Source organism: Motacilla alba, chromosome 15 (assembly GCF_015832195.1).
Source record: "Motacilla alba alba isolate MOTALB_02 chromosome 15, Motacilla_alba_V1.0_pri, whole genome shotgun sequence".
Taxonomy (NCBI): Eukaryota; Metazoa; Chordata; class Aves; order Passeriformes; family Motacillidae; genus Motacilla; species Motacilla alba.
The window spans coordinates 11,557,571-11,584,721 of record NC_052030.1 but is presented as its reverse complement, the minus strand read 5'-3'; the positions used below and the strand labels follow the sequence as shown (position 1 = coordinate 11,584,721).

Genomic DNA, 27,151 nt, shown 5'->3' with positions numbered 1-27,151 from the left:
GGGAGCTCCATTGTCTGTGAGGGGATGGCCGCGCACCCCCGCCGCGCCCCCGCCCGCCGCGCCCCCGCCCTCCGCGCCGCCGTGCGCGGGGCGCCGGGCGGCCGCGGCGGGTGGCTGCCGGCTCTCCCCCAAAGTTTTTGGATCCGCGTCTCCTCATGATGTATGGATGATATATTGCATTGTGGGTGTCAATATAACTGACGGCCATATTTGCCGGTGCTGCTACTGCTGTAAACAACCCAAAGTGTCTGGGAGACGCGGAGACGCTTCGCTGAATTTCAGGACGCTTCTCCTCCTCCCGCTGGCCATGTCTCTGGGAATGTCTTACAAGCCCAACTTGAACGCCCACATCCCCGGGACTCCCCTCAACCCGGGTAAGTCCGCGGCGGCAACTGGGTGGCAAGTTTGGGAGGCGAGCGGCGGGTGCCGCACCGGCACCTGGGGGAAGCCCCGGACTCGAGTTTGTGCCCGGTCCGGTATGGCGGGGCAGCGGCTCCGCGCCGCCATTACCCGCGCCCGCCCCGCCTGCCCGCCGGCCGGCGCCGCCAGCCCCGCTCCGCGCCGCCCCCGCGCCGGGCACCGCGCCCGCCCGGCCCCGCGCCGCCGCCGCCGCCGCTCCGGGGCTCCGGCCGCCGGGTTTCCTCCATGCTCGGCTCCCCGGGGCGGCTGATTGATCTGGATCAGGAATATTCCGGCGGCGCCTCAGCGAGGACCGCTGCTGGCGGGACGCCGCAAGTGCGGCCGCTCTCCCCGCGCCTCGCCTCGCCTCACGCCTCCTCCGGCGGCGGGGCCGCCCCGGGCCGCGCTCCCCGGGCCGGAGGGGAGCCCCGGAGCCCGGACCTCCGCCGGCGGAGGCACGGCCGGCGCCTCGGGGCGACCCTCGGTCAGCGCTCCCCCGTCGGAGTCTCCCCCGCATCCCGAGCGGAGGAGCCCGCTCCGCTCGCTGGAGACTTTTTGGGATGGGGGGGCACACAGGGATCGCACTATTTCTTAAAAAGCTCCTGTTAAAAATCACTCCTCATCCTTGGATTTGTACAGGAGTCCTTCCAACTTTCCTCTTTAAAAAGTTTCCTTGGCAGCGTTAACTTTTTTGCCTTTTATTCCCCCCTTCTTTTTTAAACTACGTCCCCCCGTTTTTCTCTTCCCGGTTTCCGAAGGCAGCAGCCGGCGGGTTTCTGCCGGTGCTGCGGTGCTGCTGTGCATCGGGTCTCCGTGCGTGAATCGGTGCAGCCTGAACAAAGCCGCAGCAGCAATTGCTTCGCTGTGGGATATTTGGAGGGGATCTCGCTAATCTGTGCTGCTCGGCTCCGATTAAACAGCACCAAAATGGAGAAGTTGGTTCTGACTTTAAAAAAATCGTATTCGTCTCCCATCCCCGCAGCCCAGCCTGCAGGACTGGCATCAGACAGCCACAAATCAGGCTGATATATTTTTTTTTTCCTGAGAAAAAGTTTTGGAGTTGGGTTTAGGAGGGAGGGAAACGTGCCTGGGTGATTTTTACGGCACCGTTAGTGGTTGTGATCCTGGGAAGCTGAGGAGCGAAAGGGATCTCCGTGATGCATCTCTGTTCTAGCTACCAGGAGAGCAGCAATCATATTTTACTGCAAGGACTCGTCACCAGCTGGTGGATGAGCCGAGGTGGCTGTGCCACCTCGATCCTGCATGGAGCTGAGCTCGGTGCGGCTGCGAGGGTGCAAAGGCTCGGGGAGCCGCGGTCGTGTGCGGGGAGCACCGTGGGGCTCGAGTGCTGCTCTGCGGAAGGGTCAGGGAGCAGGGGATGTGCCGAGGGTTTGTGACAAAAAGCAGAAGTGTCACCGGAGAGGAAAAAAAAAATTAAAAAAAAAAGAAACAAAACAAAGCCCAGCAAAGGGAAACCGTTCTCCTGCCGGCTCCCACGAGAACCTGTGCCTTGCTCTCCGGAACAGCCGTAAAATTGCAGGGAAAACAAAGGTGGTATTTTGCGATGGTGGGTGAGGGGTGGGGATTAGGTCATGCAGTGGAGGGGATCCGAGTCTGGCTGCTCTGCGAGCAGGGACTGCAAAATCCCGGCTCAGACATGCCGCGCACAATGCGAGCCGAGCGGTGAAGTTTCTGTCTCCAGCCCTCTCGCTGCCGTGTCTGTGCTTTCCAACGCTCCGGCTGCGATCAGGGCTTTGGATTCTTTCATGCAGTTTTATCTTCCCCTTCTCTGCCACCCTCCTTTTCCCCTTGTATCGGCAAGTTAGCAGCAGTTTGCTGTCATGCTGGAACTATTCTTGTCTAAGTTGTCCTCTCTTCTGAGTTCGGATCATCCTCAACACCCCCAGAATCTTTTCAATGAAAGAACGTCCTCCTCTGAATCCAAAATGGGCTCTCTCTTCCCTCCCTGTCTTCTGCCATTATCCTCACGCACCAGCTCTTCCTCTAGCTAGTGGTATTGCCAGCACCGTGGCCTAAGGCCAAGGGACTTAGACAAAGCAGTCCTTGCAGTTGCACATATCGCATTCAGAGTGATATGACTGCAAATGGCCCCCTCCTTTCTGGAGCTTAATTCTGATTTGGAGGAGATTGCTTCTCTATTGTGCCTAAATTAAATGCCCCCCAGCCAGGAGGATAAATCCTAGGTTTGCTTCCAAAACTGGGGTGAAGGACCCCCCCACCCCCAGCCCCCCCACCGTCCTGCAGAGGAGAGGAAAACAGGAAATCTGTCCCTTTTGGCCTGAAATCAGCCCTGCAGAAACCTCTCTATATGAATGCTGAATATTTTGGTCTCGGCCGACGGAGGGCTCTGGGCAGCTGTGGATCTCACAGGGATTTTCCTCTGGGAGGTAATGCTGCTTCCCTGCAGTGCAGGGCTTCTGGTGCAGGAGTATTTGGGAAGGCAGTGTCGACTCAGCTCTTGGAGCCGTGTCCTTGCTGCAGAGCAAACTCCTCTCAAGTTGAGGCTGAGAGTAGCCACTCTGCAAAATTATACTTGAACTGCGCATCAGTGAGATGAAGCAGTTGTGGCTGGTGGGTGCCTGGGCTCTGTTCTTGCATGGGAGCATGTTTTGGGGATCCAGTCCTGGACTGAAGTCCAGAGGGAGAGGAGCTGGATGTGGGGGAGGAAATACGGGGAGGAAACCTCTGTGGGTTGTCGGCAGATCTGGGGATGACTGCGGGTGAGGAAAATGCAGCTGCTCCACAAGTGACTCAGGATGCTGGAAGCATCTGGGTGCTGACTCCTCTGCCTTACACCAGGCTGAGGGAAGGAGAATGTGTTGTCACAGCAGAATTCAGTGCCTGCTCCTCTTCCCCATTTCCCAGGTCAGTGCTGACACTTGGCCCGGGGTGGCTGCAGTCAGGCTTGCTGTGTTTTGTCCGAATTTTGTCCCAAGTCACCTCCTGGAGGGCCTGTGCCCAGGGAATTGGGTTCCTGCATGTAGTACCCGAGCTTTCAATTCCAAGCTGCCTGTGCTTGGGGAGCCCCATTTAATCTCCTGCACAAGCACCTTCTCTGCCTGGGCTCTAAATGAGCTCTACTGGGGACCCGCAGTGGCTCTACCTTCCCAGCCTCACCTGGCCCTGCAGTGTCCCAGGGGAACCTCTGTTACCTTTTCTAACAACCGTGTTTTGATTTGTTTGTCTTCTCTTGCTTACCCTACTGATTCCTGGGAAGTACTGTTTCCTCCTCATCTGTCTTGTGTTTCATATTGTTTGACTATTTCTCTGTAAGGGACCAGCTGCTGAGCTGAGGTGAAGTAGAGCATCTCCATTGACTTAAGCTGAGCTTGACACTTACACCAGCTGTGAATAGGTCCGTAGTTTGTTTTTCACCATGTTTCCATTTGTTTTCTGGCTCAGTGGATATTCACCAGCATTCCTATTTTGTTTAGACTAAGCACAGGTCAGAGAAAATGTGTTTCAAGATACAGAAGCTAGCAGAAACAGCTTGGGATTTTCCTTCACTTTCATTCTCGTTCTTGCAGAAATGTCAGGTTTTGAGACCAAGTCCTGTTCATGTAAAAAAGCTTAAAAACTGTAGGGTCTGGAAACACCAATTCCAGCTGACAGTGGCGAGGGAAGGAGCTGTGTCTTGGCTCCACATGAACAAGTCGTGGCCTGTACAACAAGTGCTGCTGTAGCTGAGGACCAAAGGGGCTCTCAGTGCACCTGCCAAACCTTGCAGCAACCACAAGTTTCTTGTGAAAGGTGCAAATTCTCACTGGGAGGTGAAATGAAAACCATTTCCCTGTCTGGGGCTGTAGCTGGCAGCTGGAGAGACCAGTTCCATTCAGTCCTGAGAAACCATACCAGCACACGAGGCCAGCCCTTCTGTTCCCAGCACTGCAGTGCAGACTTGCTCGAGCACATGGCTTGCTTGTCGCCCTTTACAGAGACAGCTTCTGTTTGATATTGTTGACCATATTGAGAGGTTGTTTTTGGAGTGGGAGTATTGGAAAGAATACTCTTTGTAGGCAGAACAGAGAGCAAAGTGTTTGTGCCTTAGCAGGGGGGATAATTTCTAGGAAATATGCTCCCCTCTCCAATTCAGACTGAAATTTGCTGGATCCCTGGTCTCTTGAAGTCCATGTGAAGTCAAGTATGATGCAAAAAGAAGCTCTCTAAACACGTTTCAGAATTAGCAATTTTCAAGTGGGCTTGTTTGGGCATTTTTGGCTTTGCCTTCCTGGGTGTTTTGCTTGAGAGCAGTTTTCACAGCGTGGTTTTCAGTCAGCGCATCTCCATGGTCCCCACCCAGCACCTTGGTTTTGCTGCAGAGCGGTTTGGGTTCCTGCTAACTGGATTCCTGGTGGATGAAAGTGGCCCAGAAGCTCTGCTCCAGTTGTGCAACACGGATGCTCCATCCCTTGCAATGGGAACACAAGGATCCAAACCGAAGATGGCCCAGCTTTGAACCATGCCCCCCTAGTCTGGGGGATCGGACTAAGATCTAACCTTAAGTCATACCCCCTTAGGCCAACTACACGTGGTGTACACATACCAAATGCTTTAATCTCTTGATCTGTTCCTTGTGGTGCCAAATAACTTGCTGGTGTAGGAGCAGCTTAAGCAAGAAAAGAAGAATGGTGGGGAGTCAAGGGACTGGCTTTAGTTTTTCTGATAAAGAAAGAGACAGGAGGGCAGGAAGAGGAGACATAAACCATGACCGTTATCCACATGGAAAGATTAAATAGCACCAGAGTAGTAGAGGAAAGGCCCAGAGTGTGACAGATCAAAAGAGCAAGGCCTCTGGCTGTTACGATAAAGAATGTCCTAGTTCTTGAGAACATATTTATGTGTCTGCGCACTGCGTTTTTTTAAAAGGAAATAGTTTTATTCAAAGAAAGGTCTGTTCCTTCCACAAGGGCTGTTCAAGGGAGAAATAGTGGGTGAAAATACAATTTTCACAGCCAGTGCTATAAGGAATGGTTTGTACAAATAAGAACAGGGTCCATTATTTTAAATTTTAAAAATTGTGGGAAGGCTGGGGGGAGTGGGGGCTCTGTTTGAGCTCTGTGTTGGCAACTGCTGTTAGAATTCAGTGTGTGGCTTGGCTGTGCCGTGGATCTACTTGTGTAGACATGCATGTGGTGTCCCATGGATGGCAAGGAGCTCTTGTTGAACTCAAACCAAAGCGTATAGAGGGCTAAGGAATAAAATATTCTTGTAGTCAGCCAAAACACTACAGCTGTGTTCAGCTTCTCGCTGCAGAAATAGCTGTGCTGGGTGAAGCTGTTACCTCTCCCCTGGTGCTCACGGTGAGTGTTGGCAGAGCAGCTTCAGGAGCATTTCTCATGTGTTTTCTTGCAAAGCTGCCTAGTTTAGGACAGAAAATTCCAGTACCAGCCTCGTTGTCTGGTACCCAATATGGTCAGGACTCCATGAGGAGGTCCTGCGGGGCGTGGCAGAGGCAGTAACCTCCAGCACTGGGCTCTGGAGGGGTGGTGACCACGAGCCACTGAAGTGGCAACAGCCTTGATGTTTCAAGCAGCCTCGGCTTGAGGGGTCTGGGAAACAGAGGGAGAACTGTTGAGATTCCTCTGGCTGCACCATGGACCTTGGATGAGGTCCAGGCTACAGGTATCTCCTCTTATATGCTCTTGTGTTCATGTGTGGAAAGAATCCGTAAAATGTGGATTTATAGGACTTTACAAAGTGCAGGGCAGAAGAGAAACACACATCCAGTGGGACTGGGAAGCACACGTCCAAGGGTTTGGGAAGCACACATCCAGTGGGATTGGGAAACACACATCCAGTGGGACTGGGAAGCACACATCCAGGGGATTGGGAAGCACACATCCAGGGGATTGGGAAGCACACATTCAGGGGATTGGGAAGCACACATCCAGTGGGATTGAGAAGCACACATCCAGTGGGATTTGGAAGCAGGGATTGGGAAGCACACATCCAGTGGGTTTGGCCCTTGGCTTGCCTAAGTCACTCCTACATGAGTAGCTCAGTGAGTTGTGTGACTGTTCCTGGTTTTCCTTTGCTGCCTGTGGAGCAGGGGGGTAGCTGAGCTGTGTGGATGCCTTGGCATCTGCCAAAGTGGATCAGGTGAGGGTACCCAAGTGTTCCTGCTCCTGCTGCTTCCTTCAGGGTGCTCGGCAAGCTGCCTTCCCTGTTATTTTTCCAGCAAGCAGCAGTAATAGAATTAGGAATTAAAACTTGAAGCAGCAAATTGGTCACCATTGCTCAGGCTTGGAGCTGAAGGGATCCCTACAAACCTACCAGGAATTAATGAGAAGGTTCCTGGTCAGCAGGAGTTTAGGCAAACAAAGATTGATTTGAGATCCTTTGTCTCTCAGGGTGTTAATTTGGGCTGAGAGAGACTGCTGGAAGGAAGAGCTTTTGATACCAAAATCTCATTTCTGTTTGCTGTACCCTCCTATAATTAATAAAGATTAATATTAATTAAGAAGGAAACCACTATATTTTTGTGGGGGAAAATGCTTGTGGCAGTCTTCTGCTGGAATATAGAAATAAAAGACATTGTTTGCTCTAGAATAAGTGGGGATCTACAAGGTTTTGTGTACATTTAATTGGGAAAGTGAAGGGAGGAAAGTGCGTGTATTAATTTAGGTTTTAAACAACAGCGAGCACTGAGACAATTTGGGGTGTGATACAGGGTGCCACTGAAATTCAGTACCAAGCACACTCCCTTTTCGATCCTGTCAGTTCTTAACTGTCTCCATTGTCATCTGAACGTTGGAGAGAGCAAGGCTCAATTTAGATCCCCCCTCCTTTTTTCTCTCTAGTGAATACCTAATCATCACACCGATTTTTGACTGGGTATTGACTGTGAGACTTCCTGGCCTAATTTCTAACTATAATAGCAATATCTGGTGAGTTCTTTTTTTTATTTTTTAAATCGTAGATACACAGACTGTTCAGACATGCAGATGAATTTTGGGTTAATTGAGTAATAGTCATCCAAGACCCAGGGCTTCTCCCTGAGATTACCATACAAAGTGATAGGTCAAAAAGCTTGTTGCCCTGTGAGATACTAATACCCCCCAGCAGCCCCCCAATTAATTTCATTTTCATGATCGCATCATTTAAAATTGAGGTGAAACCAAGGATTTTTCTTTCCCCCCCTCATCCTCCAGCTGAGTTTGACTGGCACAACTTCTGACACGGATGCATGGAGGCTGGTACCGCGGCCGAGCCAAATCCCTTCCTTTGTTCTCCGGGCCTGCTGCTGCTGCTGATAAAGTGGTCGGCGCATGGCATTATGTCTTATTACATTTTTGATGCAGACTGCAAAGAAACGGGTAAACTCACCATGGTTACCACGCTCTGTCACTTGGCAGGGCCCGGCGCTCAGCCTCTAGTGTCTGCGGCGCGGCTCTGCAGCGCCCCGGCCGCTCCGCTCCGCTCCGCTCCGCTCCCGCCTCCTCCGCTCCCTTTTGTCCCCCGGTGTGGCCCAGCCGCAGCTGGGGTCAAGCTCCCGTGCTGTTTCCACGCCTGTGAAACTTGTCTCGGGCAGCCAACTCTGCGCTTTGTGTTGGAGGGTTTGTGTCGCCTGTCTCTGCTGCAGACCGAGTGCGTGTGGTTGCTTAAATCAACGGAGTGTGGGACAATCACTGAATTGTCCCTGCTGCGATACCGCAGAATGTGCTGAGTTGGAAGGGACCCACCAGAAGCATCGTGTGCCGCAGCCAGGACACCCTGAGACCCGCAGCATCTGCCTGGGAGCGTTATCCAAATGCTTCCCAAACTCAGGCTTAGTGCTGTGGCCACTTCCCTGGGGAGCCTGTTCCAATGCCCACCATCTCCTGATATCCTTAACCAATATGTTTTCACCAGCCCATATGGGATCAGTGAGTTGCTCTAAGTTTTGCGTGGGCTGCAGCTCAGTTTTGCTCAGTGGGTAGAGCAGGATTCTTGAGCCTGGCCATGGGAGTCCCTGCCTTATCCACATCCAGTTTGCAGCTCCCAGCTCTTGGATGTGACTGCTTGCAACAACACTTCAGAGACAAGTCTTTGCAGGATGGGTCTTTTGTTTTATTGTACATGAGGAAAAATCACTTAAGCCTTTCTCTGCTTAATTGAGGTAATTAAACCTTCTTACCTTGCAGCACAAGGGGCTCATTAATGTTTTTGAAGCATTTTGAAGTCCTTGGAAAAGAGATGTGGTTTGCCGTTGTGTCATGTTTCGTAATCGTTGAAATTCAGTCATCTGGACTTGAAGTACTGAGTTTCACATAGAGAAATCTTACACTTGTGCATGTATTTTGAGCTGATAATGTGAAGAACTAATTGAGAGAGTGGCTGACAACTGTGCTGTTCCTACAGTGCCCTGCTCTTTGGGTGTGTTGTTTTTTAAGCAAAATTAGCTCCATGTGAAACCCCAGTGATGAAACTGCAGGTTGCAATGACATAAAATTTAGCAGACTTGTTAAAGACAAAGAGAAACTTTGCTTTCTTTTAAGGTGACCTAGTGACCAGGCCAATTTGCCTTTTTGGGATTTCACATCTGGTTAACAAATAAAAATAAGGAACACGCTCTCATCTTGTAATGACATATATTCAATAAACAAATGTCCTGTGCAGGAGCGACTCAGAACTTCTGAAGCACTTAACTAAGCACAGTTGAATTATCTAATTAGTGAAACAGTAAACAAAAATTTCAAAACTTCCATATGGCTTTGGAGTGGCTAATCTTTTTCTGTGCTTTGGTACACACTTTTTCCTTGGTCTTGAAAGTGAGATTCTCATCAAAGAAAAAAAAATGGTAGTCTGTATATTGGTTTTATCTGCATTTGAGGGGATTGGGTGCACTGCAAAAGTGTAATCAGTGTGAAGATAACATAATCTCTTCTGAGTTTACAATCTGAATTTTCTAATTTTCATGTGATTTATGTGCCACTTAAATTATTTTCAACATTATATTTCAACATTATTTTAAACATTATTTTCAACATTATTTTATTTCAACAGAAATAAAAAGCATCACTTATTTTTTCAATCCCTTGGAACTCTTCCTTAGTGCAAAAGTCTTAAGTTTCCATTTTGTGTCCTCAAGTTGTTTAAGCCTCAGCCTCTCTTCCATGACTACATGGCTTCTCATGAGACCTGGGGGAGAAGCAGCACCCTGCACATGGAATTAGATTTGGTCTGATGAGGACTTCACCCACAGTGAGCAGTGGTGAGAACAGGCTGAGCCATGCTGCTCGTATAGATTATTTTTAGCAACAATCAAAGCTAGGAGAAGAATGTGCCTGTGCAGAGGTTGTCTCCTGCCCCCGTGGGAGGGGAGCAGCTGGCAGAGGAGGGCTGTCCTGCCCTGTGCACATTCTCCCAGGAAGGATGTGCTCCTGAAGCTGGCTCCAGCCAGACCAGAGCGGGGTGAGGTGTGGAATTTGGCTTCAGAAGCTGGCCAGCATCTGCCTTCTGGGTGATGTGCAAGTTCTCACATTTGATCACACTTTTCATGCCTGTTTTACTAAAAAGCATCATAGTGCTCAACTGGAGCTGTTGCATCCAGGTGTGAGCAATGCTTCCTGCCCCAGAGCAGTGCAAAGGAATTTGGAGAGTGAGGCTCCAGCTTTGGATCCTTGGCATCTGTGGCTGAGGCACCTTGTAGATACCTGCGCCAGTTAGAGTGTGACCGGGAGTGCCTGAGTGTGCCTGGGTGTGCCCGAGTGTGCCCGGGTGTGCCTGGGCGTGCCCGAGTGTGCCCGGGTGTGCCTGGGCGTGCCCGGGTGTGCCTGAGTGTGCCCGAGTGTGCCTGAGTGTGCCTGAGTGTGCCTGGGTGTGCCCGAGTGTGCCTGAGTGTGCCTGAGTGTGCCCGAGTGTGCCCGGGTGTGCCTGAGTGTGCCTGAGTGTGCCCGGGTGTGCCTGAGTGTGCCTGAGTGTGCCCGGGTGTGCCTGAGTGTGCCTGAGTGTGCCTGGGTGTGCCCGAGTGTGCCTGAGTGTGCCTGAGTGTGTCTGGGTGTGCCCGAGTGTGCCTGAGTGTGCCTGAGTGTGCCTGGGTGTGCCCGAGTGTGCCTGAGTGTGCCCGGGTGTGCCTGGGTGTGCCTGAGTGTGCCCGGGTGTGCCTGAGTGTGTCTGAGTGTGCCTGAGTGTGCCTGGGTGTGCCTGGGTGTGCCCGAGTGTGCCTGAGTGTGCCTGGGTGTGCCTGGGTGTGCCTGAGTGTGCCTGGGTGTGCCCGAGTGTGCCTGAGTGTGCCTGGGTGTGTCTGAGTGTGCCTGAGTGTGCCTGAGTGTGCCTGAGTGTGCCTGAGTGTGCCCGGGTGTGCCTGGGTGTGCCTGAGTGTGCCTGGGTGTGCCTGAGTGTGCCTGAGTGTGCCTGAGTGTGCCCGGGTGTGCCTGAGTGTGCCTGAGTGTGCCCGAGTGTGCCTGGGTGTGCCTGGGTGTGCCTGAGTGTGCCCGAGTGTGCCTGAGTGTGCCTGAGTGTGCCCGGGTGTGCCTGAGTGTGCCTGAGTGTGCCCGGGTGTGCCTGAGTGTGTCTGAGTGTGCCTGAGTGTGCCTGGGTGTGCCTGAGTGTGCCTGGGTGTGCCTGGGTGTGCCCGAGTGTGCCTGAGTGTGCCTGGGTGTGCCCGGGTGTGCCTGAGTGTGTCTGAGTGTGCCTGAGTGTGCCTGAGTGTGCCCGGGTGTGCCTGAGTGTGTCTGGGTGTGCCCGAGTGTGCCTGAGTGTGCCCGAGTGTGCCTGAGTGTGCCCGAGTGTGCCTGGGTGTGCCTGGGTGTGTCTGGGTGTGCCTGAGTGTGTCTGAGTGTGCCCGAGTGTGTCTGGGTGTGCCCGAGTGTGCCTGAGTGTGCCTGAGTGTGCCTGGGTGTGCCTGAGTGTGCCTGAGTGTGCCTGAGTGTGTCTGGGTGTGCCCGAGTGTGCCTGAGTGTGCCCGAGTGTGCCTGAGTGTGCCCGAGTGTGCCTGGGTGTGCCTGGGTGTGTCTGGGTGTGCCTGAGTGTGTCTGAGTGTGCCCGAGTGTGTCTGGGTGTGCCCGAGTGTGCCTGAGTGTGCCTGAGTGTGCCTGGGTGTGCCTGAGTGTGCCTGAGTGTTCCTGGGTGTGCCTGGGTGTGCTTGAGTGTGCCTGAGTGTGCCTGGGTGTGCCTGAGTGTGCCTGGGTGTGCCGGAGTGTGCCCGAGTGTGTCTGGGTGTGCCTGAGTGTGCCCGAGTGTGCCTGAGTGTGTCTGAGTGTGCCCGAGTGTGCCTGAGTGTTCCTGGGTGTGCCTGAGTGTGCCCGAGTGTGCCTGAGTGTGCCTGGGTGTGCCTGAGTGTGCCTGAGTGTGCCTGGGTGTGCCTGAGTGTGCCCGAGTGTGCCCGGGTGTGCCTGAGTGTGCCCGAGTGTTCCTGGGTGTGCCCGAGTGTGCCCGAGTGTGCCTGAGTGTGCCTGAGTGTGCCTGAGTGTGCCTGGGTGTGCCTGAGTGTGCCTGAGTGTTCCTGGGTGTGCCTGAGTGTGCCCGAGTGTGCCTGAGTGTGCCCGGGTGTGCCTGAGTGTGCCCGAGTGTGCCCGGGTGTGCCTGAGTGTGCCCGGGTGTGCCCGGGTGTGCCTGAGTGTGTCTGAGTGTGCCTGAGTGTGCCTGAGTGTGCCCGGGTGTGCCTGAGTGTGCCCGAGTGTGCCCGGGTGTGCCTGGGTGTGCCTGAGTGTGCCTGAGTGTGCCTGAGTGTGCCCGGGTGTGCCTGAGTGTGCCTGAGTGTGCCTGGGTGTGCCCGGGTGTGCCTGAGTGTGCCTGGGTGTGCCTGAGTGTGCCTGAGTGTGCCCGAGTGTGCCTGAGTGTGCCTGAGTGTGCCTGAGTGTGCCTGAGTGTGCCTGGGTGTGCCCGGGTGTGCCTGAGTGTGCCTGAGTGTGCCTGGGTGTGCCCGGGTGTGCCTGAGTGTGCCCGAGTGTGCCTGAGTGTGCCTGAGTGTTTCTGGGTGTGCCTGAGTGTGCCTGGGTGTGCCTGAGTGTGCCCGAGTGTGTCTGGGTGTGCCTGAGTGTGCCTGGGTGTGCCCGAGTGTGCCTGAGTGTGCCCGAGTGTGCCTGGGTGTGCCCGAGTGTGCCTGAGTGTGCCTGAGTGTGCCTGAGTGTGCCCGGGTGTGCCTGAGTGTGCCCGAGTGTGCCTGAGTGTGCCCGGGTGTGCCTGAGTGTGCCTGAGTGTGCCCGAGTGTGCCCGGGTGTGCGTGAGTGTGCCTGAGTGTGCCCGGGTGTGCCCGGGTGTGCCTCCCCAGGTGACCTCATGAAAGTACAGATGAAATGCAGACCCTTTTCTACCCGTTTATCTCGCTAGCAAGGCTTCCTCCAGCCCTTTTTTCTTCTCATCCCAATTCCCTGCCACAGCTCTGGCTCTGCTCAGCTCTGCAGTGAGCCTTGGCATTGGTCTTGGTCCGTTTGTCCCACCTCCCCAAAGTCTACCCCAAATCTTTCAGAATGTGCCGGGGCAGCTGCTTTTACACTCATGTTCTTGTCTGAATGTCATGACTTTGATTGCCCCATGCCATGCACAGTACATAATAAAATACATCTCCTCTTGCAGCAAGGAACTTCTCTCCCAGACGTGAACTTTGTGGGAGCATTTCATATTAATTTGTGGGTCTGTTCCTACATCCCACAGCTCACATAGTCTGAGTGTGCCGAGTGTGCCCGAGTGTGCCTGAGTGTGCCCGGGTGTGCCGGAGTGTGCCCGGGTGTGCCTGAGTGTGCCTGAGTGTGCCCGGGTGTGCCTGGGTGTGCCCGGGTGTGCCCGAGTGTGCCTGAGTGTGCCTGAGTGTGCCCGGGTGTGCCTGGGTGTGCCTGAGTGTGCCTGAGTGTGCCCGGGTGTGCCTGGGTGTGCCTGAGTGTGCCCGAGTGTGCCTGAGTGTGCCTGGGTGTGCCTGAGTGTGCCCGAGTGTGCCCGGGTGTGCCGGAGTGTGCCTGAGTGTGCCTGAGTGTGCCAGAGTGTGCCCGGGTGTGCCTGAGTGTGCCTGAGTGTGCCTGAGTGTGCCCGGGTGTGCCCGAGTGTGCCTGGGTGTGCCCGAGTGTGCCCGAGTGTGCCGGAGTGTGCCCGGGTGTGCCTGAGTGTGCCTGAGTGTGCCTGAGTGTGCCTGAGTGTGCCCGGGAGTGCCCGAGTTTGCCTGAGTGTGCCCGAGTGTGCCCGGGTGTGCCTGAGTGTGCCTGAGTGTGCCTGGGTGTGCCCGGGTGTGCCTGGGTGTGCCTGAGTGTGCCTGAGTGTGCCCAGGTGTGCCCGGGTGTGCCCGGGTGTGCCCAAGTGTGCCTGAGTGTGCCCGGGTGTGCCCGGGTGTGCCCGGGTGTGCCTCCCCAGGTGACCTCACGAAAGTACAGATGAAATGCAGACCCTTTTCAACCCGTTTATCTCGCTAGCAAGGCTTCCTCCAGCCCTTTTTTCTTCTCATCCCAATTCCCTGCCACAGCTCTGGCTCTGCTCAGCTCTGCAGTGAGCCTTGGCATTGGTCTTGGTCCGTTTGTCCCACCTCCCCAAAGTCTACCCCAAATCTTTCTGAATGTGCCGGGGCAGCTGCTTTTACACTCATGTTCTTGTCTGAATGTCATGACTTTGATTGCCCCATGCCATGCACAGTACATAATAAAATACATCTCCTCTTGCAGCAAGGAACTTCTCTCCCAGACGTGAACTTTGTGGGAGCATTTCATATTAATTTGTGGGTCTGTTCCTACATCCCACAGCTCACATAGTCTGAGTGTGCCGAGTGTGCCTGAGTGTGCCCGAGTGTGCCTGGGTGTGCCCGCGGGTGCCTGAGTGTGCCTGGGTGTGCCCGCGTGTGCCTGGGTGTGCCCGGGTGTGCCTGAGTGTGCCTGGGTGTGCCTGAGTGTGCCCGGGTGTGCCTGGGTGTGCCTGAGTGTGCCCGGGTGTGCCTGAGTGTGCCCGAGTGTGCCTGAGTGTGCCCGGGTGTGCCTCAGTGTGCCCGGGTGTGCCTGAGTGTGCCTGGGTGTGCCTCAGTGTGCCCGGGTGTGCCTGAGCGTGCCCGAGTGTGCCCGGGTGTGCCTGGGCGTGCCCGGGTGTGCCTGAGTGTGCCTGAGTGTGCCCGAGTGTGCCTGAGTGTGCCCGAGTGTGTCTGAGTGTGCCTGGGTGTGCCCGGGTGTGCCTGAGTGTGCCCGAGTGTGCCCGAGTGTGCCTGAGTGTGCCTGGGTGTGTCTGAGTGTGCCCAGGTGTGCCCGAGTGTGCCCGAGTGTGCCTGAGTGTGCCTGAGTGTGCCTGAGTGTGCCCGGGTGTGCCTGAGTGTGCCCGGGTGTGCCTGTGTGCGCCCGAGTGTGCCTGAGTGTGCCCAGGTGTGCCTGGGTGTGCTTGGGTGTGCCTGAGTGTGCCTGAGTGTGCCTGGGTGTGCCTGAGTGTGCCCGGGTGTGCCCGAGTGTGCCTGAGTGTGCCCGGGTGTGCCCGGGCGTGCCTGAGTGTGCCCGGGTGTGCCTGAGTGTGCCTGAGTGTGCCTGGGTGTACCTGAGTGTGCCTGAGTGTGCCTGAGTGTGCCCGAGTGTGCCTGAGTATGCCTGAGTGTGCCCGGGTGTGCCTGAGTGTGCCTGGGTGTGCCTGGGTGTGCCCGGGTGTGCCTGAGTGTGCCCGAGTGTGCCTGAGTGTGCCTGAGTGTGCCCGGGTGTGCCCGAGTGTGCCTGAGTGTGCCCGGGTGTGCCCGGGCGTGCCTGAGTGTGCCCGGGTGTGCCTGAGTGTGCCTGAGTGTGCCTGGGTGTACCTGAGTGTGCCTGAGTGTGCCTGAGTGTGCCCGAGTGTGCCTGAGTATGCCTGAGTGTGCCCGGGTGTGCCTGAGTGTGCCTGGGTGTGCCTGGGTGTGCCCGGGTGTGCCTGAGTGTGCCCGAGTGTGCCTGAGTGTGCCTGAGTGTGCCCGGGTGTGCCTGAGTGTGCCTGGGTGTGCCCGAGTGTGCCTGGGTGTGCCTGAGTGTGCCCGGGTGTGCCCGGGTGTGCCTGAGTGTGCCTGAGTGTGCCCGAGTGTGCCTGAGTGTGCCTGAGCGTGCCTGAGCGTGCCTGAGTGTGCCTGAGTGTACCTGGGTGTGCCTGGGTGTGCCCGGGTGTGCCTGAGTGTGCTCGGGTGTGCCCGAGTGTGCCTGGGTGTGCCCGAGTGTGCCCGGGTGTGCCTGAGTGTGCCCGGGTGTGCCTGAGTATGCCTGAGTGTGCCCGGGTGTGCCTGAGTGTGCCTGGGTGTGCCTGAGTGTGCCCGAGTGTGCCCGAGTGTGCCTGAGTGTGCCCGGGTGTGCCTGAGTGTGCCTGAGTGTGCCCGAGTGTGCCTGAGTGTGCCCGGGTGTGCCTGAGTATGCCTGAGTGTGCCCGGGTGTGCCTGAGTGTGCCTGGGTGTGCCTGAGTGTGCCCGAGTGTGCCTGGGTGTGCCTGAGTGTGCCTGGGTGTGCCTGAGTGTGCCCGAGTGTGCCCGGGTGTGCCTGAGTGTGCCCGGGTGTGCCCGGGTGTGCCTGAGTGTGCCTGAGTGTGCCTGAGTGTGCCCGGGTGTGCCTCCCCAGGTGACCTCACGAAAGTACAGATGAAATGCAGACCCTTTTCAACCCGTTTATCTCGCTAGCAAGGCTTCCTCCAGCCCTTTTTTCTTCTCATCCCAATTCCCTGCCACAGCTCTGGCTCTGCTCAGCTCTGCAGTGAGCCTTGGCATTGGTCTTGGTCCGTTTGTCCCACCTCCCCAAAGTCTACCCCAAATCTTTCAGAATGTGCCGGGGCAGCTGCTTTTACACTCATGTTCTTGTCTGAATGTCATGACTTTGATTGCCCCATGCCATGCACAGTACATAATAAAATACATCTCCTCTTGCAGCAAGGAACTTCTCTCCCAGACGTGAACTTTGTGGGAGCATTTCATATTAATTTGTGGGTCTGTTCCTACATCCCACAGCTCACATAGTCTGAGTGTGCCGAGTGTGCCTGAGTGTGCCCGCGTGTGCCCGGGTGTGCCCGGGTGTGCCGGAGTGTGCCTGGGTGTGCCCGGGTGTGCCTGAGTGTGCCCGGGTGTGCCTGAGTGTGCCGGGGTGTGCCTGAGTGTGCCCGGGTGTGCCTGGGTGTGCCTGAGTGTGCCTGAGTGTGCCCGGGTGTGCCTGAGTGTGCCCGGGTGTGCCTGGGTGTGCCTGAGTGTGCCCGGGTGTGCCTGGGTGTGCCTGAGTGTGCCTGAGTGTGCCTGAGTGTGCCCGGGTGTGCCTGGGTGTGCCCGGGTGAGTGTGCCTGAGTGTGCCTGAGTGTGCCCGGGTGTGCCTGGGTGTGCCTGAGTGTGCCTGAGTGTGCCTGAGTGTGCCCGGGTGTGCCTGAGTGTGCCCGGGTGTGCTGGAGTGTGCCCGGGTGTGCCTGGGTGTGCCTGAGTGTGCCTGGGTGTGCCTGAGTGTGCCTGGGTGTGCCTGAGTGTGCCCGGGTGTGCCTGAGTGTGCCCGAGTGTGCCTGAGTGTGCCCGAGTGTGCCCGGGTGTGCCTGAGTGTGCCTGAGTGTGCCTGAGGGTGTGCCCGGGTGTGCCTCCCCAGGTGACCTCACGAAAGTACAGATGAAATGCAGACCCTTTTCTACCCGTTTATCTCGCTAGCAAGGCTTCCTCCAGCCCTTTTTTCTTCTCATCCCAATCCCCTGCCACAGCTCTGGCTCTGCTCAGCTCTGCAGTGAGCATTGGCATTGGTCTTGGTCCGTTTGTCCCACCTCCCCAAAGTCTACCCCAAATCTTTCAGAATGTGCCGGGGCAGCTGCTTTTACACATGTTCTTGTCTGAATGTCATGACTTTGATTGTTCCATGCCATGCACAGTACATAATAAAATACATCTCCTCTTGCAGCAAGGAACTTCTCTCCCAGACGTGAACTTTGTGGGAGCATTTCATATTAATTTGTGGGTCTGTTCCTACATCCCACAGCTCACATAGTCCCTGCAGCGTGTGCCTTCCACGTGTGCTGGGTGGGACACAAGCCGTCTATTTTTCAATGCGTGCCACAGACGTCTAAAAGAGGGATCCTGATGGTCTGTTTTCATAGCTGGACCCCATCTCCCTCTGGAGGCCTTCACAGGCTCTTCCACTGGCTAAAGCTGTAGCCAAGGCATTCACTTAGGACAGCTGCATTGCTAGAGGCATGAAAATGTGGGTTTAGGTTAAAGATCATCCTTGTCCTCAGAACAAAGCTAGCCCTTCACATGAGATCAGCAATCCTCTTTTACACATTCACAGAAGCCAAAACAAACAGATATCCTGTGATAACTCTGAACTGGAGAGAGACTTCCCATCTGAGGACAAGAGTCTGTTCCACTATATTCAGCAGAGCTTTTTACAAAGTAACTGCTGGCCCTTTCTTTTTGTAGAGAGGGGAAAATAGGAATGAAGTAATTTGCAACTTTAAAACAAAGCTAGAGATTTACATAGTTCTGAGCCCCAGTGACTTTTAGCATCAGTTTAATTTAGATTTAAATGAAGGCTGGTAAATGAGATCTGTTCCTCATATGAAAGACAGTTGGGAATTTTCAGCAAAGGAGTTTGTAAGGGGGGAGATATTTCCAGACAGCAGGCAGTCTGTGTCTGTGCCTACAGGCAAAGAAAGCAGCATCCGTGGATGCAAGGGCACTTGAGCTGCAAGAGTGAAGTTCAGTGCTGTGATGCTCCCTTGCTCCCAAGAGCATAGCCAGAAGGTTTTTTAGCACACTTGTGAAGTGGGCAGTATAATTAAGCCCCTTAAAAAAAATCAAACTGTTGTTTCTCAAACAACAATTGTGGGACAAGGGGGAGAAAGTGTTTTGATTGCTCGTTTCTGGAGCAGTTTGTCAGTGATGACATTAGAGTCTGTTTCTGGAGCTCTTAACTGACTCAAAACTCATTAGATGTGAATATAATCTTTTATAACTTTAGAAAAAAGTAACCATAACACAAAGTGATGTTATTTTCCCTTTGATCTACTTACACAGCACAATTTGACTGGCTAAAAATGTTTGATATCACACAAGGAGGAATAATGGTAGCACTCCTCGCCTCCCATGCCACACAATGAGCAGCAGATCTGATGTACCACAACTGACTGTTCCCTAGGAATAGTTTTGGCATTGGCTGAAAATAGTACTGAGGGTAACTTGCTTTGACCATGTGATGACACTTTGAGTTGCAAAATTACTTTCAGATAACTTGCACTGAAAAAGTAAAAATAGCCTGGCACATTAGACTCATCTGTGTGGAATGTATAGATGCAAAAATAGGGCTCCTTAATACTTACAGTTTGTCTAGGCAGAACAACCTGTCATGCTGCACTCTGCTTCACTTTTAGGCAAGCAGTTTGCACTGGTAATGCTGCAGGCTGTGCTGTTTCCAAGTGTTCATCAAACATGAGAGAAGCATTAATTCAGCCGTTCTCTTCCTAGCAGTGACACTCAGAAATGTCATTAGTGATCTTAGGCTAAGGTGAGAGGTCACAGCTTTAGGAAGAAGTGATTAAAATGTGTCCCAATGTAACAGACTAATTAATCTTTAGGTAATAACAGTTGTTTTGTTTTGTTTTGTTTTTTTTTCTCTCTGCAGCTGGGGGTGTTCACTCTCCCTCCACAAGTATGGCAACATCAGCACAATACAGACAGCTCATAAACGACTACGGCCCCCCATCCCTAGGCTATACACAAGGGATGCAGGTACAGCTCTGCTTCTTTTCCTTCCATCAGATCACTGACCCTGCCTTTGCACAGTGCCAGGGACTGTGGCCTGTAATCTGAGGTGCTCCTCCCTCCCACCAAGGTCTGAAATCAAACCCAAATGGCAGACTGCTTCCTCGCACACGTCTGGGGGTCAAATTAGGCTAAGCTGAGTGAGCTTGGTTCCTAATTAACTGCTAGTCCTGTCCTGTCTGAGTCACAGAGAAATGTCTTGAATTATGTTCTGTAAAGGTACTTGCATATTTTAAATTTATTTGTTAAAAGCCCAGTATTTTTATTCGGTTTTATCTTCTCAGTCTCCCCACCTGGTGAACTTCTCCACAAAATATACACTGAAACACTGAGAAACCAGAAACAGGGTTAGAGTAAGCAGTTCCCAGTTTGCTGGTTTTGCAGGACTGTTTTAACTTTGCTTCACCCAAAGTCCAAGGCTTGCAGCTGCATCCTCACAGCTGATCCCAATTTTTGAAGGGCACATAGCATTGTGTCCAACTGTAGCAGCAATTAAATAAAAAATCATGTTTATGTAATAATCCTGAAATTTTGTTCTTTTACAAAGTGATTTACAGGGCTGTTTCTGGTCTTCCATAAACTTCCACTCGCTGTTTCTTGTAATTGTTTTGTTTTTACAGTATTTGACTGAGATTAATCTGCTTTCAACTACAGGGCACCAGCAGCAGTCAAGTACCACAGAGCAAATATGCAGAACTTCTAGCTATCATAGAAGAATTAGGAAAAGAGATTAGACCTACATATGCTGGGAGTAAAAGTGCGATGGAGAGGCTAAAAAGAGGTAACTTTTAAACTTCTTTTAAAAAAATAATCATTTCTCATCCACTTTGTGCACTGACTACTTGTATAGACCTTAATGACAATTGTTTCCTTTGAAAAGAGACAAGCTTTGAGCTCCTCCTGAAAGTGGGAGTATTAACCAGCACCTGAAACCTTGGGATGCTCTGTCTGAGCAGCATTTGATAGATAAACAGTGACAAAAAGTGTTTCATGTGCATATAGGGAGTTTCAGTTAATAATTCAAAATCAAATTCAAATAATTCCTATTGTAGAACCTTTCAGGGATACATCCTTTCAGGCTCCTGGTGATTTTCTTGCCCTTTCAATTCCCTTTTCTCCCCAGTCCCCAAAATCCACAGCCAAGCATTGTTTGCATCTCATACACATTTCCCATCTGCTTGGCCCAGGAATCTTCACTGAAGTGCATTTGTGGTAGTTCTCACTGAGGCTGGTGGAGAAAAGAGCTAAAAAAAATAAAAAAAACCCCAAAAGGTGTTAGGGAAGGCTGTCTAGGCTGAGATGTCAAACATGAACAGAACTCTGTGCAGAGGAGAGTGGGGCTGCTTAGGCTCTGTTACCTCCTGTCAAGTGCATGTCATTTAAAGTCCACTAGAAAGGGACAGAGCAGCTTTTAGGGCTGGCTGATGAGTGTCTCCAGCTTTGCTTTGTCAGCTAAAAGGGGTAATAAAGCCCTTTCCTTGCAGTGTAAAAGAAACCCCTGCGTGTCCCACCGCTGACATCAGCCTGACATTGTCCTCTGCAGGGGACGTGCAGGGATATTTCTGAAGGAGCAGACGTGGGACATTCCACTGCTCCAGCTCCTGAAATGACCCTGAGAGGCCACAGACAACAGTTGTACTGGCACTTCTCTCCTTCTCTAGCATGACATGCTTACTTTTTCCTCCCTTCCTGTGGTCCTTGTGCTGAGATTGGCTCATGCATTCAGCCCAGAGTGGGAATGTTACTGTGACAGACTAAGTTCAGCACCTTGCAAATCCCCCTTACACTTACCCCAGACTACAAAGCTTTATTTAAGGCTCAGCCATTATGGAAGAGTAATATATCTGCCATGACATGCAATAAAATGACTAGTAGCTGTTCTGGGAAAGGATGCAATAAAGTCTGCTGATGAGTGGTAAGTGGAATCTGGCCCAGCTAAAATCGATGTTGCTGGAGTCTCTCTTTATTGCATTGCCTGAGTCAGTATTAATAGATCATGAATGGCAACAGGCTAATGGGGACAGCTTGAGAGAGACTGAGAGAGATGCAGATGTTCTCTGGACTGGATGGTTTAGTTCAGTGAGGAAAAAGTTGTTTTGCTGCCTCTTGCAACAAGGTAGGTTTAAGACACAATGCTGCCACTGTGACTTGCCAGTGTTGCACAAAATCCTGAATAAATACTTTTTGCTGCCATCTTTTGGTCACAGAGGTACCTCTCTTTCCATTTTGGGAGCCTGGTGGCTGAAGGAGCATGTGCAAGTGTGAGAGCAGAATGATTGAGGGTAGCACGTGACTGCTGCCTCCATGGCCATGGAGGTTATCCCTGAATAAGGTCCCTGTCCCCAGCTCTGCCTGCTCCTGAGCACTACTGACCTCTAAACCTGGCCCAGTTCCCAGTGTTCTACATTATTCAGAGTAGTTCTGCTGCATGAACTGGGCATCCTGCCACCAGATCCAGGTCCAACACACTGCTTTGAGTTCATGTTTCTGCATCCCACAGCTGCAGCTTTCCTCCTCCGTGGCACTTTAACCCTCTGCAAAGCCCTGCACTCAGCAAGTCCTCCCAGGTCAGCAGGCTGCTGCTGTGATCTGGGCTAGCAGCCTTCTAGAAACAGAAGCCATTATCTCTAGAGATTAGCCCCCACCTATTGCCTTCCTGCCCCTCCTCTACCTTCTTAAGGAGCATGATGAGCAGAGAAATCACCTTCTGTCTTGCCTAGTCAGCAAAATATAAACCTTTGTTGTAGGAAAATCTGTTCACCTCTCATTTTAACACCTCTCTCGAGCTCTGTTCTTCCAGCAGCTCTGTGAGCATGAATCCACATTTAGTTCCAGGATTATGAACCGAAGTCCAGATTGCTGGAACTCAAGGCAACAGGACTTGTAGTGGAAAATTCCACATGATGTCTGTCAGATGAGAGCAGCATGTAAAGGGCTGATGATTTACACTGGGAGCTGAGCCAGTGTTAGGAGGTAACTTTCTGCACACACCATAAAAAAAAAAAAAAAAGTCTCTTTTTTTTACGTGACAGACACAACTTGTCTTTAACAGTATTATGATGGCTTGGATTTTGATGATCCTCCCAGAGCAGAACTATCCCAAGGCATTAAGAGCTTGCTAAAATGACTCCCCAAATAACTTTGTAATTTGTTTCACTCCACTAGCAAAATAGCTCACTGGTAGGTAAGATTTTTTTCCCCCTTAAATCTTTGATTTTAAGAAGGCCCACATTGCACATGAAGATCTACCTGCCACTGCAGGCTTACAAATCTTACTGTGTTCTGCTCCCTGGTTTATTCCCTTTTCCATTTACAATGCAAGTTTGGGAAGGCAGACTCGTTTGGCTGATGTTTGGGGAGCGAGGGCTGTCCCCTCTGCTGAGGCCTTCTGTGGTAGCCTTGGCAACTGGGGACAGAAATAACATAAACCTTTCTGTGGACTGTCACTGCAAGCGTGGCCTGAATGGGATGATTTAAAACACTTTTGATGGGATGATTTAAAACACTAACTCTTTTGCAGGCATTATCCATGCTAGAGGATTAGTGCGGGAGTGCCTGGCCGAGACGGAACGAAACGCCAGATCCTAGCCCACTGCTTCAGCTGCAAGGCTCTCCATCTCCCCGTGAAGAAAAAGTAACACTTCTTCTTTTTGGCTCTTGAAACATTCAGACAAACTCCTTTCTTTTGAATGTTTTGCCGTTCTTGTTTTGCCCTTGCAAAAATGTACAGTTAAGAATGGGGAAAAAAAACCCCAACCCGAGGATTTTTCAACTTACTGAGGGTTTGCATTTTCTAAAGACATTAAAACTCCCTAAAATGTTTCTAAAACATGGAAACTGAAGTGCATGCAGAGGAATGCTCCTTCTCTCCCAGGCTATATTTCAGTTCTCTTCTTATCCAGCCACAGCCTCATTCTGTTTTTTTTTTTCCTTTGACTATGTTCACTTATCCCCAAAATGTCAATCTTTCAAAGTTTGACATAAGCTCTAAGGATTTTTTTAATAAATGCAGAAATAGCATGCTGTACCTAGTAGTCTGCTAAGTCACAATTTGTCATACAGCATAGACCCTGCTTAGAAATAACCTTCCCCTTCTCTTATTTTTCCTTTTTTTGTTCATTTTGCATAAACATTTGCATGACTGTTAGTGCTTTGAAGTCCACTTAAAGTGCATGAGCTATATGGAAAATAGGGAAACCTATTAAATAATAACAAGGTCCTGGAAAGCTAATTTCTACATTAAGGCTGGAGATTTCAGTTTGAAGTTTGCAAAAAAAAAAAAAAAGAAAAAAAAAGAAAAAGGAACATAAATTACTAAAACTGTTATTTGCATCTTTGTATGTATTTATTACTTGACGTAATAAAGCTTATTTTCATTAACAGTTTGTATTAAAACTATGTACAGTCACTTTAATCAGATTCATACTCCAGGAGCAAGAACTGTCAACAGATAAAGATTTAACCTTCATGTGGGAGTTTAGGAAAGGACAAGGGAAGGGGCCTGCAGATTGCTGGAGCACTCCATCCATAGCACAGGGTACAGCTGGTCCCTGGGACAAGGAGGTGAAGTCTCTGTTGCCTTCAAAATCCATGCTCTGGCTTTGGGTCTTTGTTGAAGGCCAAAAGATGGTGGCAGCTGGTGAGGGGCTGTCCAAAAATGAAAGAGAAGTTCTGGTTAAGCTGCTGGAGTTGTTAACAGGATAAAACCAGGAAAAATGTACTTCAGGAGTGGCTTCAGAGGAACGGTGACAAAGGAAACACAGCTGCCTTTGTTCCTGTACAATGGGAAACTGTCAAAATGAGTGAAGGTACCAACACGGCCAAGCTGAACTGCAGCACAGCACAAACATAACAAACAACTCTAATTAATTAATTCACAGCTTGGATGGGCTGGGCTCTGCTGCCTTGGGAGGCAGCTTCCAACACAGGTAATTTTCTGTCTGTAATGACTCGGTTTTATCTCTGAACTGGAGGGCCATGAGTGACCATCCCTGACCTGCAGGAGGGCCCTCCCTGTGCCCCAGTGCTCAGCACCACTCCAGGTAAGATCTGGAAAGCTGCTGGGTCCACTTTATCCAGAGCTGAGTAGGACAGAGCGTTTGTTCAGCTGCTGGAGCTGAACCAGTGAGTGGTGCAGCAGCAGCTCAGTTCACACCACCACAACCAGTACCCAAACCTGTCACAGTTTGTAGTTATTTATGTCACTGAAGGCACTGCCTGGGAAAGGATGGGAAGTGAGAACCTTTTAGTGCTGTTCTCATGTGCTGGAGCTCCCAGGAAGCAGCCCAAGGTGTCATCTGCACAGGAGGAAATCTATTGATTTTTTTTGGTCTGTGCTAACAATGGTGGAAAGCTTATAGCTCCCCTCTAACAAGGATTCCTTCATCTCCTGGAGCTGGCAGAAAAACTGATTGCTGAATGTGATTAATGGGATGATGGCAGGGAGAAGCAGGAGCACATGAGTGCTTTTATCTGCTCAGCTTTGCAGGAGCAGCAGGTCAGCACTGGGGTTTCAGCTGTGCTTATGAAGCCCTGCATCATTTGTTAGTTGGAAAACTGTTTGGGTCTAATGACAAACAATTCTCTTACCCTGCTAGGGCAAGGCAATATTTCACATGTTTATTCCTTATCCAATTGTTGAATCTCTTTAAAAAGCTTTTTCCTTTCTAGGTTTTCCTTTGCTCTTCTTTTTTTCTCCTGCTTTTGCTTCTCTGATGTTTTCTTCTCTTTAAAAACATCACTGTCTTCTCCTTTGTAGAAAAGGTCAACTTTTTCCTGCAGGATTTCTCTGGCAATCTTTCTGTTCTTCTCCACTGATCTCGTCTGATGACACTGAAGAGATACAAAGGACATTTTTACTGAAACTTTTACCTGTTTATTCTTCAGCTTTCCCTTTCAGTCTATCCATTCCTACCATTAAGGAAAATCCCCTCCTCCCCAAGCCGAGAGCATCCTCCCGCCAATAACAGCTGCAACTTTTAAATCCAGATGATACATTTTAATAATTATTTGCCACTGTAACTCATCAGACTGGCTTTTGCATTAATCTTTAATGCTTCCCATCTTAGCCAGGAAAGCTGCTTGAGTTTAACTTAACTGCGTCTTCCCCTTGTGACAGGAAGCAAAGATGAATTTCAAGGTATTAATCCACCAGAAGTAGGTAAGAGAAATGTTTAAAAAGGATCTGCAGAGTGATCACCTTGCTGAGGAAGAGATTCTAACTCACCAGAGGGACAGGAATGTGACAGCTACAATGAGGTTAATGAAACTGGAACCTACAGAACTGTAACTGGGTGGCAAAGCCAGGAACAGGAGCTCTGACCCTGAGTTTATTTATCTGCTGACAGCCAAGACTGCTTCTTGCTGAGACTCGTCACAATATAAATATATAAACATATAAATATAAATATACTTTTCCTCCATGCCATCTGCACTGTGATTATCCTTTACTCTGAAAGGAGACTTGGATGCAATCTGTGACTCAATAAAATAAAACACAATTACCTTCACCACAATCCCAGATGGAAGATGCTTCAGGACAACACAGTTGTTTGTCTTATTTGTGGCTTGACCTCCTGGGCCATCGCCTCTTACAAACTGTTCTTCTAATTCTGCCTCACTTAGTTCAAGGAGATTCAAAGAGTTCTTTTTTCTTGCTGCCTGAAGCAAGGGCAGGCTGGGCAGAGAGAGCTGCTGCTTCCTCAGAACCCAGCGTGCCCATGATGGTGTTTGCACCCCTCGCAGCAAGAATGCAAAGGGGAATAAACCCGGAACATTCATACAGAAACCAGGACAGGGCTCCTCTGGAACAAAACCTGGAATGGGATGGGAGAGAGGAGTTTACCATGAGAATCCTTGTTTTAAGGTGAGCTGCTTTAGCTGCACATATTGAGCAGTATTTCGATATTCAGATTTATTTTCAAGGTTATCTGGTTTCATTTGCCTTGAAATATTCACCATGCTGAATAGAATTTTGGTTCTCGATGTAATTATGTTTCTTAAAGGATTTTGAAAAGGATCTGGAAAACAGTAAACAAAAGAATACTCCTACCAACACTTGGAAAATACTGAACATATAAAAAGAAAAAACCAAAACAACAGAGTTGTTATTTCAGTCTTGCAGTCTGACCTGTACAGTCTCATTGGGAACCTGATTTTTCCCAGGTCAAGGAATTTACAAGATTATTAACAAAGACACAAAGGTATGGCTGAATTGTGCATTTTCCTCCTGGATAACAAGGAATGTCAGCTCCTACTCCTGTCAAGTGTCACTCTTCAGTATTAGGTGAGCAATTAAAACAGTACATGCTGTTATGCTTGAAATACTTTATTTGAGTCAGAAGAAAATATTTGAGTGTGTGAAGAAGTGCCACTTGGCAATAAACAGAAAATTTGAACATAACTCTCGAAATTATTTAAAAAAAACCTGCTACAGAAGTTAGTAACATTTAAAAATGAAGAATACATGCAGAAAAACAAGCAGCACTTCTATCTAGTTCTGAACAAGCATTTATTTAACAGGCTTCATCCAGCTCTACCCACTCACAAAACCCTTTTCGAAACCAGGACTTAAAACCCTTGATAAGATTAAAAACCCCACGATCCCCCTCAGCCCATCGCTGCTGCTGGACACGACAGCTCTACAGCAGGAGTAAACACAGAAATACCGGAGAATTCACTCCATTTCCCTCAGCGCTCCGCCCCGCCGCGGCCCCCCCGGCTGGCAGCAGTCCTGCGGGCTGGGGTCAGGCTCGGAGAGCGGCTCCCGGCGGGGCGGGGCGGCTCCGGTGAAGCCGAGAACCGAGAACGGAACCAAAACCGAGAACCGAACCAGAACCGAGCCCGACCGAGCCCTCAGCGCCCGCTCACCTCCGCCGGCCCTCCCGCACCGCGCACGCGCGCGCCGCGGGGAGGGCGGTGCTGCCGGGCCGATTGGCATGTGGGGCAGCCAATCGCCGCGCGACAGGGGGCGGGGGGTTGCGCTCGCCCTCCAATGGGTTCCCTCCGAGGAACGGCGCCGCGGCTCGCGCCAGTCCCCTGGCGGCGGCGCGCGGGCTTTGCCGCGCAGCGAATCAGCGCGGGAGGCGCGCGCTCGGGGCGGCCAATCACAGGGCCGGGCTCGGTGCGGAG

General features: G+C 51.4%; 2 protein-coding genes across 5 annotated transcripts; one reads left to right on the top strand and one right to left on the bottom strand.

Annotated features, from left to right (window-relative positions):
• On the top strand, positions 1–23,416 carry CDK2AP1 (cyclin dependent kinase 2 associated protein 1). 3 transcript variants are annotated; one of them, XM_038152397.1, is made up of 4 exons: positions 1–374; positions 18,882–18,988; positions 19,676–19,802; positions 22,542–23,403. In XM_038152397.1, exons 1-4 carry the CDS (start codon positions 167–169, stop codon positions 22,607–22,609), a joined length of 510 nt encoding a protein of 169 aa, XP_038008325.1. In that variant the 5' UTR covers positions 1–166; the 3' UTR covers positions 22,610–23,403. The 3 variants fall into 3 exon arrangements, with proteins under 3 accessions (XP_038008325.1, XP_038008326.1, XP_038008328.1); XM_038152398.1 differs by lacking the exon at positions 1–374 and adding an exon at positions 2,670–2,807 and having other exon boundaries at positions 22,542–23,416; XM_038152400.1 differs by lacking the exon at positions 1–374 and adding an exon at positions 7,273–7,307 and having other exon boundaries at positions 22,542–23,416.
• On the bottom strand, positions 22,849–27,021 carry C15H12orf65 (chromosome 15 C12orf65 homolog). 2 transcript variants are annotated; one of them, XM_038152395.1, is made up of 4 exons: positions 26,891–27,021; positions 25,526–25,836; positions 24,611–24,853; positions 22,849–23,668 (listed from the first exon to the last, which is right to left on the bottom strand). In XM_038152395.1, exons 1-3 carry the CDS (start codon positions 26,958–26,960, stop codon positions 24,641–24,643), a joined length of 594 nt encoding a protein of 197 aa, XP_038008323.1. In that variant the 5' UTR covers positions 26,961–27,021; the 3' UTR covers positions 22,849–23,668; positions 24,611–24,640. The 2 variants fall into 2 exon arrangements, with proteins under 2 accessions (XP_038008323.1, XP_038008324.1); XM_038152396.1 differs by lacking the exon at positions 26,891–27,021 and adding an exon at positions 26,689–26,842.
• Positions 27,022–27,151: the final 130 nt, after the last annotated feature.